The sequence below is a fragment of the Typha angustifolia genome, chromosome 15 (assembly GCF_048772165.1).
Source record: "Typha angustifolia cultivar Huaian chromosome 15, ASM4877216v1, whole genome shotgun sequence".
Lineage (NCBI taxonomy): Eukaryota > Viridiplantae > Streptophyta > Magnoliopsida > Poales > Typhaceae > Typha > Typha angustifolia.
The window spans coordinates 16,688,884-16,704,137 of NC_133253.1; the positions used below are offsets into that span (position 1 = coordinate 16,688,884).

Below are 15,254 nucleotides of genomic sequence, written 5' to 3' on the forward strand. Positions count from 1 at the left end.
TAAACATGGGAAACTTGTAAACAATCTGCAACCCGTGGCTATGATAAAGTAATTCCTGCAGTAATCATAAAAAAGATCAGTAGTCTTGAGGCCCCTTCAGGTAGGTAGTAGCGTACCGAATTTAACAATGTAATGAAGCTTAATGAAATAAATAAACTTTATTAACCTGGTAAACTTATGTAGACCAAAACATTATGGTGGTAATTGGTTGCAGATTAACTTTTAAACCAGTTTAGTTATGCTAATTTGTTAAACTTACATAAGAAAACTAATATACTGATCTGAGTTATTATGATGTTTTATTGTAAAGTATATAACATAACAATTACATTTGATGTGAAAAAATAATATTTAGTAAATAAGGAGATGATAGAGGAGTTAGTGAGAATAATTTAAATTATAATTGATTAAAATGATATCCTTTCAAGAGTAAATTTAATTTAAATTTAAATTAAATTTTGTTGATATATATAAATTATCAGATGAAAGAATAGAAAAGTCGGTATTAGTGAGCTAGTGAATATATAAATTGTTGTTTGATTACTATATTAGTATAGACTATTCTGGAATAAGCTTATGCTTATTCAACATTAAGCCCGTAAAAGTAGTTCCCATAAAAATCCTGAATAGAATATATACAATTGGAACAAATCAGCAGCTGCCTTTTGAAAAGAAACAGCTTGTCCACATACGCAGTAGAAAATGTTTGATCAGAACCTACACAAGAATCGGATCGCCAAATGCCCAGTTATCCACTACCGCCTCTTCTGTGAATAGAAGGAACGGAAAGAACTGCATTTGCCTAGTCTAGTTGATGAAGGCACCCGATGATGATTACTGTAATTTAACCTACCAGAATAACCGCACAACCATTTTCCCAGTTGATAAATCCCAGGCGACTGACTTTTCTTCAAGAAGAATCGTGGAAAGAGCTAGGCTTAAGCAAACTTGCTGGAACCTATATCACATGAGGGTCAAATTACAAGTGTTAGTTGGCAAAACATTCCGCAAGTCATGCTAATCGAAAGAAAAATGAAAAGATAAGCTTAAATCATGATAACTCTGGAGTTCACATAATAATCCGCACAACAAAATCATTTGCCTTTAAAAAAGATCAGTTATATAGACATAATATAACAATGAGAGAAGGGAAATATATCTGCACTAAGAAAGATTACCTTCAAATGATGTGGCATGATCTTTATATCGAAAGGCGCATGAAGCCATGCCTCGAGAGGATATAACATGAAATTCTCAGGTTTGCTGGTATAGACATCTGCATATTGATGAATATGGTAAGCAAATGCTGATTCCTGACCGGTGTCTGTGAGGAATGTTGCACCAAAAGAGCTGTTAAACATTTTCCGCATCATGCTGCGGCAATCTCGCCGTTCCATATTTAGTTCATCTACGAGTGCTTGGTATGCTTGTCCTCTCTCAGCACTAACCACTGTGGCATGAAGTTTCCCAAGTAATTCTTGTATTATATGAAATTTCGCCTGCAAACCAGGAAACAGGTAAGATATCAGAAGTGAAGATTCTGGTGGCCTTGAAATGCATGTGGATATTAAAAATGTAGAAGAGATTCATCAAAGTGACAAATACATGCTTCTGTTTTATCCAACTTCAGTTTTCTAGTAGATTTATTACTGACATTAACTAGAAAAAATCAGTTCAAAAAATATATTTGGTTAAAACTTAAATGCAGTACAACATTCCGACAACTTGTCAGAGAAACTGAAATAAATTGGAGCCTTGAAGGTCTTAAGGAAACTAAAAATTATTTCAAAATGATAAGGTTCTGCTCAGTGACATCAAATATCTGGAAGAAGAGCCTGCCATCACACACTATCATACTCTAACCTATATCACAATGCAACAATGATAAATCAAGATACAAAAGCGATAAGAAGGCTCAAATTCTAGAAATCATTTTGAAAGAGAAGCATAAGATTTAAGGCTCAAATTCTGGTAGTGCACTCAAGAAAAGTGCAGTCAATATCTATAAAAGCAATGAAAAAATAGGTCAATTATCTTTTGTGCAATTCCTCTTAGGGGACGCCATATTGTCAAAGAACTTCCCTTATATAATGGAACCATAACCTAAAGCCACATGCTTCTACTGCATGAATAGGACTCACATTTGGAGACTCAAATAAGGTTGAGAAGAGGAAGAAATCTGAGAGTTCATTCATGCTATCAACGTCCAACACAGAAATTACTGCACACTCCAAATTGATTACCTAGACAAGGTACTCATACATAAAAAAACTGTCGGAACAAATATCACTCACAAATAACACAGGTCATTCTGAGTTGTGACTATATCTAAGATGCCCTGCATATACCACCGGGAATCTAACTTTTCATCGAATATTTATTTTGCCTAAAAGCACATCCCTTTTCTTGATATAGTAGCAAAATTTTCATCCAGACAATATGAATGAGTAGTTCAGAGAACTTCATGATTTCCTTGCATTTTGTCTATGACATTTTGTAACTTAAACGAGCATCCACAAAACTCTTTTGCAGAATATAGGGCACAGATGGAGGATAAATTACTAGTCTGGCATGGGTAGCAACTTTAGAAGGGGAGGGAGGATGAAGACGCACCTTCAGAGAGAGAAAGATAAGAAATGGGATGCCAGCTGAGAAATGATTGAGGGAGCAGAGGACAAATGTGATGGATAATCAGAGGCATAAGAAGACTGAGAAGATAAATCAGGCAGACAACAATGGCAGAGGCAAAGAGGAACACAGACATGGTGATGCAAAGATAGTTTTATCATCATAAATTAAAGGACGCGGCCTCACATTTCTGCATCTATCTCTTCAAACCTTTCAGACCCCTCAATCCCCATGGCATCAATAGAAGAGGTCACATGTTGAATTGCAAGCTCTCATGAATATCACCATTTTACAACCTCCTCTTTCCCCTCATGGCTGCATTTCCAGACACTGACACATCCCTATATGTAAGGGACCAAAGGGCTATAATGCTGATTGATAGAAGGATGCCATTATGCAGAGATATTTGAATAAAGCAAGAAAAAGATAAATATCAGAAGCACGAGACAAATATTTTATAAAAGCTATTAAGCTAGAGCAAGAAGGTTTTACAAAGTCGATTAGCTAAAGTAGTTATTTTATATTGTAATCTTCTAAAATTGAGAATAACCCTCCAAGACCCCAATAACTCATTAGATTACACAAATTAGAATTAATTAGAGAAAGGAAAGAAATGCTACCGCAATATTTGAAAATCCCAAAGTTATTTATCAACCACAAGTATAAGTCGATGAACCAAACTGACGTGCAATCTCAAACCAGAAATTCCGGAGTATGGAATAAGAAATAGCAAACGTAATGATCAAAATTTCACCTGTTGAAACCGGTAACTCTCATCATTCTGGATCTGTATTTCATTCTGCAGAAACAAAGAAAAACACCAGAAAATGAAAACCATTTGATGAAAATGACAACAGTCAATTGTGTATTATTAAAAAATCTTAGAAGAGGTCTTTTCACAGTTGTAACCCCTAGAGCAATATGTCACAGAAATAATTTTCTGACAGTATCACCATTCTTCATCACCTGTTCCATCCCTTAGATGCCAAAGACTTCGTGCTGAATCATAAAAATGCTTCCTCTTTCAAAACTCAATGCTTGTTACAACCATATACCAGGTAAATCGCTTTGCGCTTCACAACATAATGCATGTTCAGTAGGAGATCAACTATATCCTGTTCTTCCCAAATTCTAAATCTTATTCCCCCATTCTCTTTGTAATTCACACTTTCAGAGGGGGTGAGGCATGTCATACTAGTAGAAATAATATGTAGGTCTGAGATGCTAAATTCCTATATATCAAGCTATGTACCACTAAATGTGCATCCCCACTTCTAAAATCTATCAATTAAGATAGGTACCCGGGTGGTGTACCTAAAAGCACTGCACTTGTTAGGAATCCATATTTACAAATTTAGCAGATTGATCGATTTCATCGATCTGGACTGATTTGTCAGACTGATCCTGTAGGGTTACAGTTGAAACTGAAGAAGTTCCTTCAAAACTGCCAAAACTAGGGGCAGGAAGACAAGCGCCCTTTAATAACATCGAGTATAAAAGGAGGTGCAGGAGATTGTCACCAGGCATATGCCATTGCTCATGACTAACAGTATTATGAAGATCTACATTTTAAAAGTTAATCCAGACTATGCAATCAAGATCTCATAGTTAACATCATATTAAACAATAGAGTGGTACAATAGCTATAGCACTGAAATAGCAAGAGGAATTTGCATTCCTTGACCCTTGCATCGCTTTGCTTTTTGACGTCATTGCGCAGAGGTGGATTCAATATGAATAACAAAATGAAACACGTGATTGTTAACTTATTAATTGTTAAAAGGCATCAGCCAATAAATCAGCAATTTAAAGCACCAAAAAAGGTCATAAAAGTTAGAAGTAGTAGTTCTATCTCAAAAATTGTGCAAGTTTTATGCTTTCCAAGTTACTTTTTAACTTAATGCCAATGTCAGTTCTTCTTCCTTTTTCTTGACTTTGTAAAAATGTCTAAACCAGGTTAATGACTATCGAGATTCAAGACCATCAAAACTGCAAGACTGAACAACTAAAGTCCCAGACCAGGACAGACACCAAAACCAATCATTTTAACTTCGAATCAGACTATGGAAACTAGTAAATCTAGCCAAGTAATTCAGAATTGCAAGCACCAAGTTCACCGTAAGGATAAACAAAAATTGACTGATGAATGAATCTTAACACATTCTTATGCCAGATATATATGTCTGTACATGTATGACGAAATCTCTGGTAAACAGGTCAGAAAAATGTAAATAATGTGTAGTACATACCTCAAGTTCATGAATAATAGCTGCTGTTCGCCAACCAGCTTTTGAAGGTCCTCTTAAGTCGCTAAGTAAATGATCGCCAAAATACATTACCTAACAGAGAAAAAATATTAACTGGATGTGAGGATAGAAGTTAACAAAAAGGTAGATGCAAACTCCAGACTTAATGAGTATCATGCATGCCAGACTGTTACGTACTTGAGTACAAACATATCCTCGGGTGGTATTTCCCAATATGCTCTTTTTGACTTGTAAAGATATATGATAAAGTGTTTACCGTTAGGCATTTATATTTGGGGGGCCTTTATTGTATCACACCTACATATGAGTCTTATTGCAGAATGCCTCTTCTGTATTATATATTTGCAAGAAGTTTCCCTTTTCAGATAAATATGCAAAATAACCGCTTCAGATATGTTTGTACTAATACTTGGTGTATTATTCTTCTGACTAAATACTTCAACTGATTTTTTTTCTTAAAGTGAGAAAAAGGAGATGGAAGGACATTTAAGTCAAAGGAAAAATATATTGAGAACATTCCTTGTAAAATAATGAGGCATCGTTCTTATTACAAATATACTTGGAAAGGAGTCGATTTACAAGTATGTCACAACTCACATGAGGATAACTAAAATATAGGTACTCCATCCAAAAATAGCCTTATTTAATTAATCATTTTGATCTTCAAAAGAAAGCATAGCAGGAAAAAGTGTCAATCATTTTCTCACACTGTTAAACTCAAGCTCTCTCTATGCTTGTGCTCATTAGTGTGCACTGTGTCCTAATCAGGCCTGTCAAAAAAGCCCGTGGGCTCATGAAGATCACAAGCTCGGCCCATTAAGAGCTCAACTCAAGCTCTAAATGAGCCTCGGTTCGATTAGGCTCAATATTATATATATATAACGGGTGAAAGCAACCTCACCTTTTCACCAATTCTGATGGCATCATCCCTATTACCCATACCTTAACCCCTCTCCCTCATCCCCCCTATATAGTCTCCCATTAGGATTTCAGCGCCGCCACACCTCTTCCTCATTCGCCGTCAAAGCCAATTAGCACAAACTCAAGCCCCCGGTCCATCGACATCGGAATGGCTCCACCCCATCTCACCGACACCTCCACTGAAATGAAGACAAGCCCTCTTCTCTGGTCCCTTCCTCTTCTCCTCCTTTCACCTCCAAATCTGAATGTCAATTCTGACCCAAAGATTAGCCCTTCTCGAGACAATGGCGGATGGTGCGGCAAGTTCATACGTGAAGCTGACCGAAGGTCAAGATGTCCCCATGGAGGAGATCCATCCTAGAGAGTTCAATCAACTTGCTCGAGTTCCCCAAGTTAGTGGTCTTAGCTATTTATTTTGAGATCTGATTACCTCATTCGAGAAGAACCTCTCCGATGGTCAAGCCGGAGAGAAGAACCTCTCTGACGGCCTCTTCCTTTCCCATTTGCCTTCTTTGCTCTCCCATCGAGCTATCAAGCCAAACTTGAGCGTCATCGAGTTGGAGAAGAGCCAACCAGAGCCAAGCTGGCCCTAGCTCGCTCAAGCTCGGCTCGTTTAAACCCCTAGACCTAATATCGAACAGCAAGACTGGGCTTCAAATGTCTCGATAAACCAACCATAAAATAGGTACATGATCTAATTCTAGACAAATTGATAGATGTTCTGCCAACAGGTTTCATTTTTTCTCATTACAATATTGTCAAAATATTGTAACTACTTATCAACATACATAAAAACAGGAATAAAAGTTTTATATTGACATGCACCTTTCTTTAGGACTCACCAATTTGAAAAAGCTCCTAACAAGTGAAAAGCTAAGGTTCACAAGTGAAATAGCAAATAATCAATTGACAGTAAAACAAATCAACTCCCACAATATTTCAAACAGAAAAAGATTAGAATCAAACATCTGCAAAAATGCAAGTTTAGCACGCATAACTACTGGATGAAAATTCAAAACCTTGGAAAAGCAGGGAGGAGTGTATCAAAATTAAAGTCAATGTAGGATCTAAGAAATCCCACAAAGGTTAAAACTTATAATTACTTCAGATTTCTAGATGAGATAATTGAACCCTCTACAGACATTTTTCCTGCCATATTTTTCTTGACTGCCTCCAAAATTTCTAAGTTTTAAAAGGTTCTTGTGTAAGGATCTTAGCTAGACATTCTGATATCAAAGTCCAGCTGTCTACTGTGAATATTGCAATTTGTCTGTCTTCCTCCACGTTTAGTTGTCAATGAAACACTGACCCTATAAAAATTGGTACCAAATTCCTAATCAAAGCAAGACCACAGAAGAGAAGAACTTGGCATAAGCCATTAGGCTAGTCAGTGAACAGAGTTATTTACCTTGATTGCAATTTTGGTTTGTGCAACCTAAGAGAAAAGCCCTTCGAAGCTACCCTAGCATGGGAATCGACTAGGTAAAGGCGCAAAATGACAATTCTGGTTCATGAATTAGTGTTCACCTTAATAGCAAAGATTAGCACGAGAGAAAATACATCTTAATGGCATAAAATGTAAGAACTGAAAATTATGAAGGAACAAGGAGGAGGTGGCTGTGAGTTTCTCGATCGACTCGTTGGTTTCCAGATCAGAACCGGATCAATTATGAAGGAAAGATTCGAGAGCCATCTCAAGATAATTTCTAGTTGGTATGAATCCACAAACACAGTCCTAAACTGAGTGGCAATATTATATATTAAGAAAACTTGCAGAATGAAATTGAGCACGCTATTAGCTTATTAATCGTACTATCATAACTTGTGTTTATTATCCATATTATGAGCATGTTGGCTCTTGTTACTAAGTATTGAGCTTTGGTTAAAATTTCATATTGAATAAAATATGATTTCCTTAACTTTTGAGTAGATTCACTCACTGAGCTAAAGTTGTTAGCTCATTAAACTTTTTTTCATATTTTAAATGCTGGTCAACATGAAAAATGATCATAAGCACCGAAATTCTAGCTCCACTTAGGATTTTGGGCATTTATATCTTCAGTTATAGTAGTAGTTTTTAGTTGCAAATTAAAGTTAAATGATGATTTAGTAATATTTGGTAGACATGATTGTATAATTTGGATATTTATGTCTTTGAAGGTTTTTGAGTATGAGTTATTAAATAAATTTTAAATTTAAATATATTATGGATAATTTGTTAAAGTTTCGTGTATCCCAAGCCTACTAGGATATATAGCCGGTCATGATTCATATTTTGTGTCATGACAATAAGCATGAAATCTAAACAATAATTGAATAGAAGCATAATCTGTAATCTCATAATAGGCTTGGATATGAAGACTTGATCAAAACTTAAAGGAAACAATTTTATAATAAAATCACATTTTGTATATGCCCAACCTGAGGGCCTTTCCACTTTGTAATCTGTAGAAATGATTTGAGGCAGCCGTGGTAGTACACTTGATCTGGGAGAAGCCTATCAACTGCAGAAAAAGCCAAGGTATCCTTCTCAATGTCATACCACCTATAAGAATTCAGCCAGGACAATTAATATTGAGAAAAACAATTCCTATAGAAGATATAAATGAAATCTAGTGCTTCGTCCTACTAGTAGTCACCAGATGAAAAATCTGAAACAGCAGAAAGGTTGGAGAAAATTTTAGTATCATGTATCAATAGACAGATGACCATCACGCCAACATAACTGTAGAAAGATTGAAATATGGAACTCAAAGTGAAAAGAATATTTATTCCCTTAGTTGCATTTTTTAATACGTAGATTATGCAAGCCAATTAGAGTATTAGGCAATAACAGATAAGCCACAAGCTAAATGGATGACTGGAAATGAACAATAAAAGGAGCTTAAAAGACAACCTAAATGGATGCTCTGAAGTATAGAAGTTTGGTTTGTTAGCTTGAGCAATCACAACGTCAAAAAGCTCTCTCCAGGATCTTCCGACACCACTGTCCTCCTATTCAAGAAAATTATGGGACAAAATAAATAAAAACTATATAATTGAAGAAAATATCACCACAAACACTCTTGAACATGAACCAAGACATCGTTAAATAACAATGATTTTCTTTCAACCTAGTCAAGTGAGATTATAATTTCTGAACAATTAACAAATGTTGTTACTGAGGGAACTATACAGCCTACAGCCATCTGCTCACAAATCATCCTTTTGAAGGTATTAAGATTCTATGCTGATATTAAGATATTCATGGCTTTACTAGGATAAGAGAGACTCCATCAAATCATAATCCAAGTAGCAAAGCAGCTAGAAGCATTTACTAGAACTGTTTAATACTTGACTAAATTGATAGAAAGCAGTCGTTTAATGTCAAGTCTTGACTAGAACAACTACGGACACCATTGTGGAGAACCGGACATCTTACTAAGACATGATTGGCCAAAAGTCTAGGCCATACTGAACATGTTTACAACTTTACATATTGAAAAGGTGATCATGAACGAAACTAATAACTTAGCTTAAGAAATGGCAATTCCCGCACGTTGGGAGGAATCATATATAGGAGACAATCCAGTGCATTGATCCTTTTTAGGACAGCATTTATCAACTTCTCAGTAACAGCATAAAACCTTAATACCACAGACTAGAAAATAGCCACTATATATTGGAATTTTCAGAAGAAAAAGTTGGAGTTACCTTTGCAACTTGTTTCCCTCTTTTGTTAGACCATATGCTATGTTCTAAATCCTCATCATTTGAAGCTCACACATAACATATAATATTACAACCTTAATACCACAGACTGCCATTAATATAAAGAATAAAGATATATTAATGGCCATATGCTGCAAGATTAAATACTAGAGAAGCATTGTAGCCTGCAGTGCTTCAATTTATTCTAAAGAGTGAACAACTAATAGGTGAGTATCTCCCAGACTACTGAAAGGAATGAAATTAACATGTTTGATCACGAAGATGTTGCACGATCTATATGATGACAAATAATGGACCAGGTCTATTCTTGGGTTCATAAAGCAATATTACCTAGAAAACTTAAAAAGAAAAGAAGCAACAAGAAGAGAGGACTAACTATTTGAGATGTATCAATGAAACCTACAGCAATGTCCTTACAACGGTCAAATAACTAACTCTTTCCAGGACTGTTCATCTGTTGACAATTTCAAAGAAGTAACCAAGTTTTAACCTTCTTTCCCTGATTTGAATTAACTTTCTAAACTTAAAAACTTCCAAAACACCATTTGCATCCCCTAACACGAAGCATCTCTTCCTTGTGAGACTAAGTAGCTGACTTACGGAACATGATCCCCATTCCTACAAAATACCATTTCAGAGAACATGTAAATCACTATGATAATCGTCTTGTGTTTATGTATAAGTTATCTGTCACAATCACTTTAACCAAGACTGCATATGAGACACAACCAATTCGTGACAGTGTTATGGCATAAAAAGCTTACTAGATCATGCAGTATGGAAAGAGGAAAAAAGAAGCTAAAACTGTACTACTTCTTTTATAATGTCACTGTATCATGCTGATCAGTATAAATCTATAATCAGATTCTAGTGCTTCTCATATATTCATCCATCACATTCACTTTAAGGAAAGATGATGAGTCATGGCCCAGTAGTGATAGTCCTAAAGGACAAAAATTATATAGAAGACCAACTCTTACTAGATCATGCATTGCAGATTTTTTATTCTTTAAAGAGAAAAAAGAAAGAAACCACAACTTGAAACTTGCCAAACATAAATGTTAAGCACAAAAAAGTACTGTTCAATCAAGATAGCAACCGGAAGCCAAAGCATATGGTCATTTTTGTATACTATTCAAAAGGTAGAATAGCCGCAGACCATTTTGTCTAGTAGATAATCTTATCTGCTGAAACATGCAAACAGTGTATATGGATTGATGCAAAACAAGAAAGCACCTCTAACATGAATTGCATTCCACCATCCACAAAGTAATAAGGTGAGTTAGTCAGCAAGAAGAGCTTCTTTCCTTTCTCCTTTAGCAACTGTAAGAAACGTAACATTTGTCTCTGCAAGTAACACATATAAAAGACATCAGCATGATCATGCACATATGTTAGTGTTCTTACAGGTCAAATATCATAATCACTCAAGAACAGGAGAAGTTAAAGTCTTGTGTCACTTACATTTTTCACAAGGTACTTCTGAGGATCAGAAAGAATTTTTCTATGAAGTAAGCCACTTCTATGGACATGCTGAATTGCATGGTTTACATCTTCATACACATAGGAAGCATCAAAATCCAGCTTAGCATCTACAAAGTGCTGGATGATATCAGCAATAAGGCATGCCTACACAGACAGATTATTTAGATAAGTAGATTATAGTTTGAAAATTGCATCATCTAGTTATAGTATTTTTCTGAAATAATTGAAGATGCACGATAACAACCAGTAACCAACAGTGGAGCCACATTCACTCAACTGAGGGAGCATCCCCCTCCCTCCTCCCTTGATTCTAAAATGTTTCTGTTTCTATTTAAGGAAGAAAAGCTCCCCTTCTGTAAACTGATCAAGAAGTTTCGAAAAAATTGCACAATAATTCCACTTTAAAATCACATTTGCAAACATGGACTGGAGCCCATTTTGCCCACAAATGAAGTCAACATTACTGTAATAAGGTGTGTAGGTTGTGCTATGTGTGTTAATGTGTAGATTAAAGAGTGAAATATTTAAGAGACAGAAAGAGTCAACTTCTCTTTTAAAGGATACATTATGCATAAACAGAATGCATGGCTCTTAAAACAAATAAATTATACATAAAACAAGCACAGTACAAAGATCAAAGTACCCTTTGTTCTGCAGATAACATGAGTTTTAGCCCATGTCTGCTATTGTGATAATAACGCAGTATTATCTTGCAAATTATTCAGGAGTCTGCCATAAGGTACAATATTAATTAGTGGAAGAACAATGCAACGATGTATACAAAAGAACAAAATAAAAGGTACAATAATGACATTTTATAAAAGAAACCTATAAGGTACTACCAAATGCATCATGCAGACTTAAATATTTAAGTAATGGAGGTTCAAAGCACCCATAGTAAAGGACAACAACAACTGCTAGCTTGTAGCAATTTAGCATGCTTCTAATTGCACTAACAATGTCAATGCAAAGTTAGTGCTCAAAGTGATCAACTAGGTGACAGCAAAAGTAATTTCAAAGTTCTGAACAATTATGTAAATGCTTTAAAAAAAGAAAGCCAGTGTTACTTATAAATTACAAGATATGGCTGCAAAGTAGATAGCCTTTAATAGATGAGAACATATCGATTTTACTAAGTAATCTCCATATGATGTTCTTTCCCCAGGCTTCGAGTTGGAAAGAAGCCCAGCAATTTTACTAAGTTGAGGTGTGAATAGAGACGGAAAAAAGTCAAAAACAATAAAATGATGATGACCTAGGAAAAAGAAGGGAGAAAGAAGGTGCTATAAGGTATCATTTACCTCGCTAAAGCAAAAGAAATCCATCAGACCAACTAGTCCACGTGCTTGATCTCGGCCAATATGTCGAGTGCCATAGATTTCTTTTATTTTATCCAAGCTAAGCTGCTTGACAACAAATACTATCATGAGAAGCTAGTATCAATCAAACAAAATTTAATCTACTCAGGAAGTTGGCCACCTTGTCAAAAAAACTGACAACACATCTATGTCAAAACCAAAGTTAGAACTACATAAAGATACAAGATTTTCAATATTCACACAAATAATCAAGTATCAATATCAACCATGGTATAAGATAAATAATATTGAATAATTATATGCTTATACCAAATACTTAAACAATAAATAAATTCTAGTTGATGAGATGTCAGCAGTAAAATCATAATTTCACTTGGTTAGTTTTTAGCAATAGAGATATAACTTTCTAGTTTTCCTCTATGGAACTGAATTTTGTGCTTAAATTATAGAAATATGCACAGGTCATTATTCTCTGTAACTGCACAAGCCTTTCAAATTCCAACAACTCACAAACATAACAAAGACTTGCTACAAGAAATAATTCCCTTTAAATAAATAGCAAACTTGTCACCTTTTGACGTCCAAAATAGCAACCATCTAGTTCTATGGAGCCAAAGAAATCAAGCTTCAGAAGGCATCCTCTCAGCTTGTCATAGTACAGACCTCTGATGGGGAATGTAGGGTCATACTCAAACTGCAAGCAGCTCTCGGGATATTTCAGCTGAAGCACCCAAATTCACAGGCAGAAACAAATCAAAAGCTACAACAACTGAACTTAAAACTGGACCAAAGAACTCAGAAGAGCAAGTAACCTCGTTAACAAGGTGATTCTTTGCAAGATCATAGATCAGAAACGGTACGTTCTCAGAGTAGTGGGCCAATGTGTAGTCATAATCAAAACCATACACTTGTACGTCGTCCAGTCTAACATTTCTATTAACATAGATACCTGAATTCTCAACAGAAACAATAATTCTTGTGTGCAAGATCCAACAATAATTCTTTTGTCCTAATACCATGAGAGAGAAATGTAATATACCTTCGGGGCTCATCTTAGGCATGTCCTTGAGTGCCACCGGGAAGTTTACGAAGCTCCTCTTCAATTCCTCGAACTCCATCCTAATCCTCTCAATCTCATCCTGAGCATTCGATACATCCGTATCACATGATCCACCGTCCGTTCTCAGCTCCGGCACCACAGTTCCGCTGAATCCACGACGGACCTCCCCGGATCCAAGCCCTAACTCCAAAAAACCCACAGTTCTTTAGGACATTTCTTCAAACAACTTAAGAGCATAGCAAGGCGAGAGGAGAACAAACCTCTCAACAGCCTCGCGCGACAAGTGCTCGCCAGGAATGAAGAATCCTACAAGATTGACGAAGAAACGGATCAAAGAATGCAACCGGAAGGAGAACGGAGAGATGGGGAAAAGGGGGGTTCGTGCTCACGAGGATTCGACTGGAGGTGGAGAAGAAGGGAAGAAAAGCTCTTCCTATCGCCGCCATTGGAGATAGGAAGAGATAAAGAGAGGGAGAGGAAAGAGGTTTTGAGTATTAAGCGAGTACTCGAAGCTAAATACAGAGCCTCTTGGTTAGAAGCGACGCGAAGGAGAGGAGAAGGAAACCGTGGGAGAGCAGAGCGGGAGCAAATTTGGTGGTTTCCACCGTCAAATGGTAATGGATACGCATAAATAAATGCAGCTGGGTTTCTATTTAAAGTGATTAAACATGGATTATTACGTCGAACAGCATGTAAGCATGTGTCTATTTTTGTCCGACTACCTCCCCTAAACAATCCATTCAAAAATAAACTTCAATTTATAAGGTTGAACAATCCGTAATTCCTCCTCACAATAATTTAAACTCTCGATCTCTCTGATAGGATCCTATCCGCGTGTGCATTTTTTTTTTCTTTTTTAAGAAGTAATTCTGCCTACTTACTTTACATCCTATTATATTCTGATGCGGTGAAAATGGAATTATAAAAATTATCTCGCATTTGCCACTTAATACCGCGTATGTTACACTTTTACTCACGTGGAATAAAGTCCGACGTTGTCTGCTTTGATGATATATGTATATTATAACTAGTCCACCAAAAGGTTAAGCTATGAGGTAATTATTTAGAGACAATTAGTACGTATTTATATGGGAGGTCAGCCTATGAGGCCCATAGTCAGATTTTGGATGGTGCATTAACCATAAATTCTCATGCTCATGGTCCGTCAGCCCTAGCAAAACTTTCCTAGGGCTGCAAATTTTTTTTAGGTTAATTACATCAACACCTCTTAAACTTTTGAGAAATTTCGATTCACCCTTTTATACCATTAGAAAATTTAAATGAGTCGTTTACGTGGCAGTCAAGTCATATCAGACGTAATTAATCCAAAATGGCATAGATATTATTGTAACTTTTATTTGACTCTTTAATTAAATTAAGATAAAAATATATTATTATTATTATTATTTAATTTTCCCTTCATCGTCCTTGACCACCAGGACGCTACGGTAATTGTGGGGCTAGGCGGTGGGGAGGCGGTTGTTAGCGCACCATGGCAATATCGGTGAGGTTACCAATTGCTGTGCCGATCGCACATGCCTCTGGCAAGACCTTGTGATGGAGAGGAAGGGAGGTGTTGCCCTTGACAAGGGACCAACACCTCTTTTAGGATGTTGTAGAGGCCAATGCGAGTGGTGGAGAAGAAGCTTGCTAGAGTATGGTGGCAGAAAGGCCGAGAAAGAGGGTGGCGAGGGTGAGGAGGATTCTTGCAATGGAGGTGGTGATGGAGGATGTGAAGTCTAATCGGTGGAGTGGAGCCCTTTGAGACCTCTCTCTCTCTCTCTGTCTCTCTTAACTTCCCCAAATTACTAGAAAAGAATCCTCTACACTCGTCGCCGATATGAGCTCCCTGTGATGGCGCTA

At 36.4% G+C, this 15,254-nt stretch overlaps 1 protein-coding gene across 1 annotated transcript; it reads right to left on the bottom strand.

Annotated features, from left to right (window-relative positions):
- Positions 1 to 537: 537 nt before the first annotated feature.
- Positions 538 to 14,036, bottom strand: LOC140777183 (uncharacterized). Its single transcript, XM_073121122.1, has 14 exons — positions 13,781 to 14,036; positions 13,652 to 13,697; positions 13,371 to 13,571; positions 13,144 to 13,280; positions 12,903 to 13,052; positions 12,314 to 12,415; positions 10,992 to 11,156; positions 10,764 to 10,874; positions 8,713 to 8,810; positions 8,238 to 8,361; positions 4,878 to 4,967; positions 3,383 to 3,427; positions 1,179 to 1,499; positions 538 to 958 (listed from the first exon to the last, which is right to left on the bottom strand). The coding sequence occupies exons 1-14, from the start codon at positions 13,835 to 13,837 to the stop codon at positions 911 to 913; spliced, it is 1,695 nt and encodes a 564-aa protein (XP_072977223.1). The 5' UTR covers positions 13,838 to 14,036; the 3' UTR covers positions 538 to 910.
- Between the last annotated feature and the right edge of the window lie 1,218 nt (positions 14,037 to 15,254).

Bases quoted from the DNA above. Each gene is read 5' to 3' on its own strand.
- LOC140777183 (XM_073121122.1), bottom strand. From the start codon at position 13,837: ATGGCGGCGATAGGAAGAGCTTTTCTTCCCTTCTTCTCCACCTCCAGT. The intron at 11,157-12,313 runs GTAAATGATACC...CTGTCTGTGTAG, and splicing joins ATTTCTTTTGCTTTAGCGAG to GCATGCCTTATTGCTGATAT. The intron at 4,968-8,237 runs GTTGGGCATATA...TTTCTCTGTTAG, and splicing joins CAAAGTGGAAAGGCCCTCAG to GTAATGTATTTTGGCGATCA.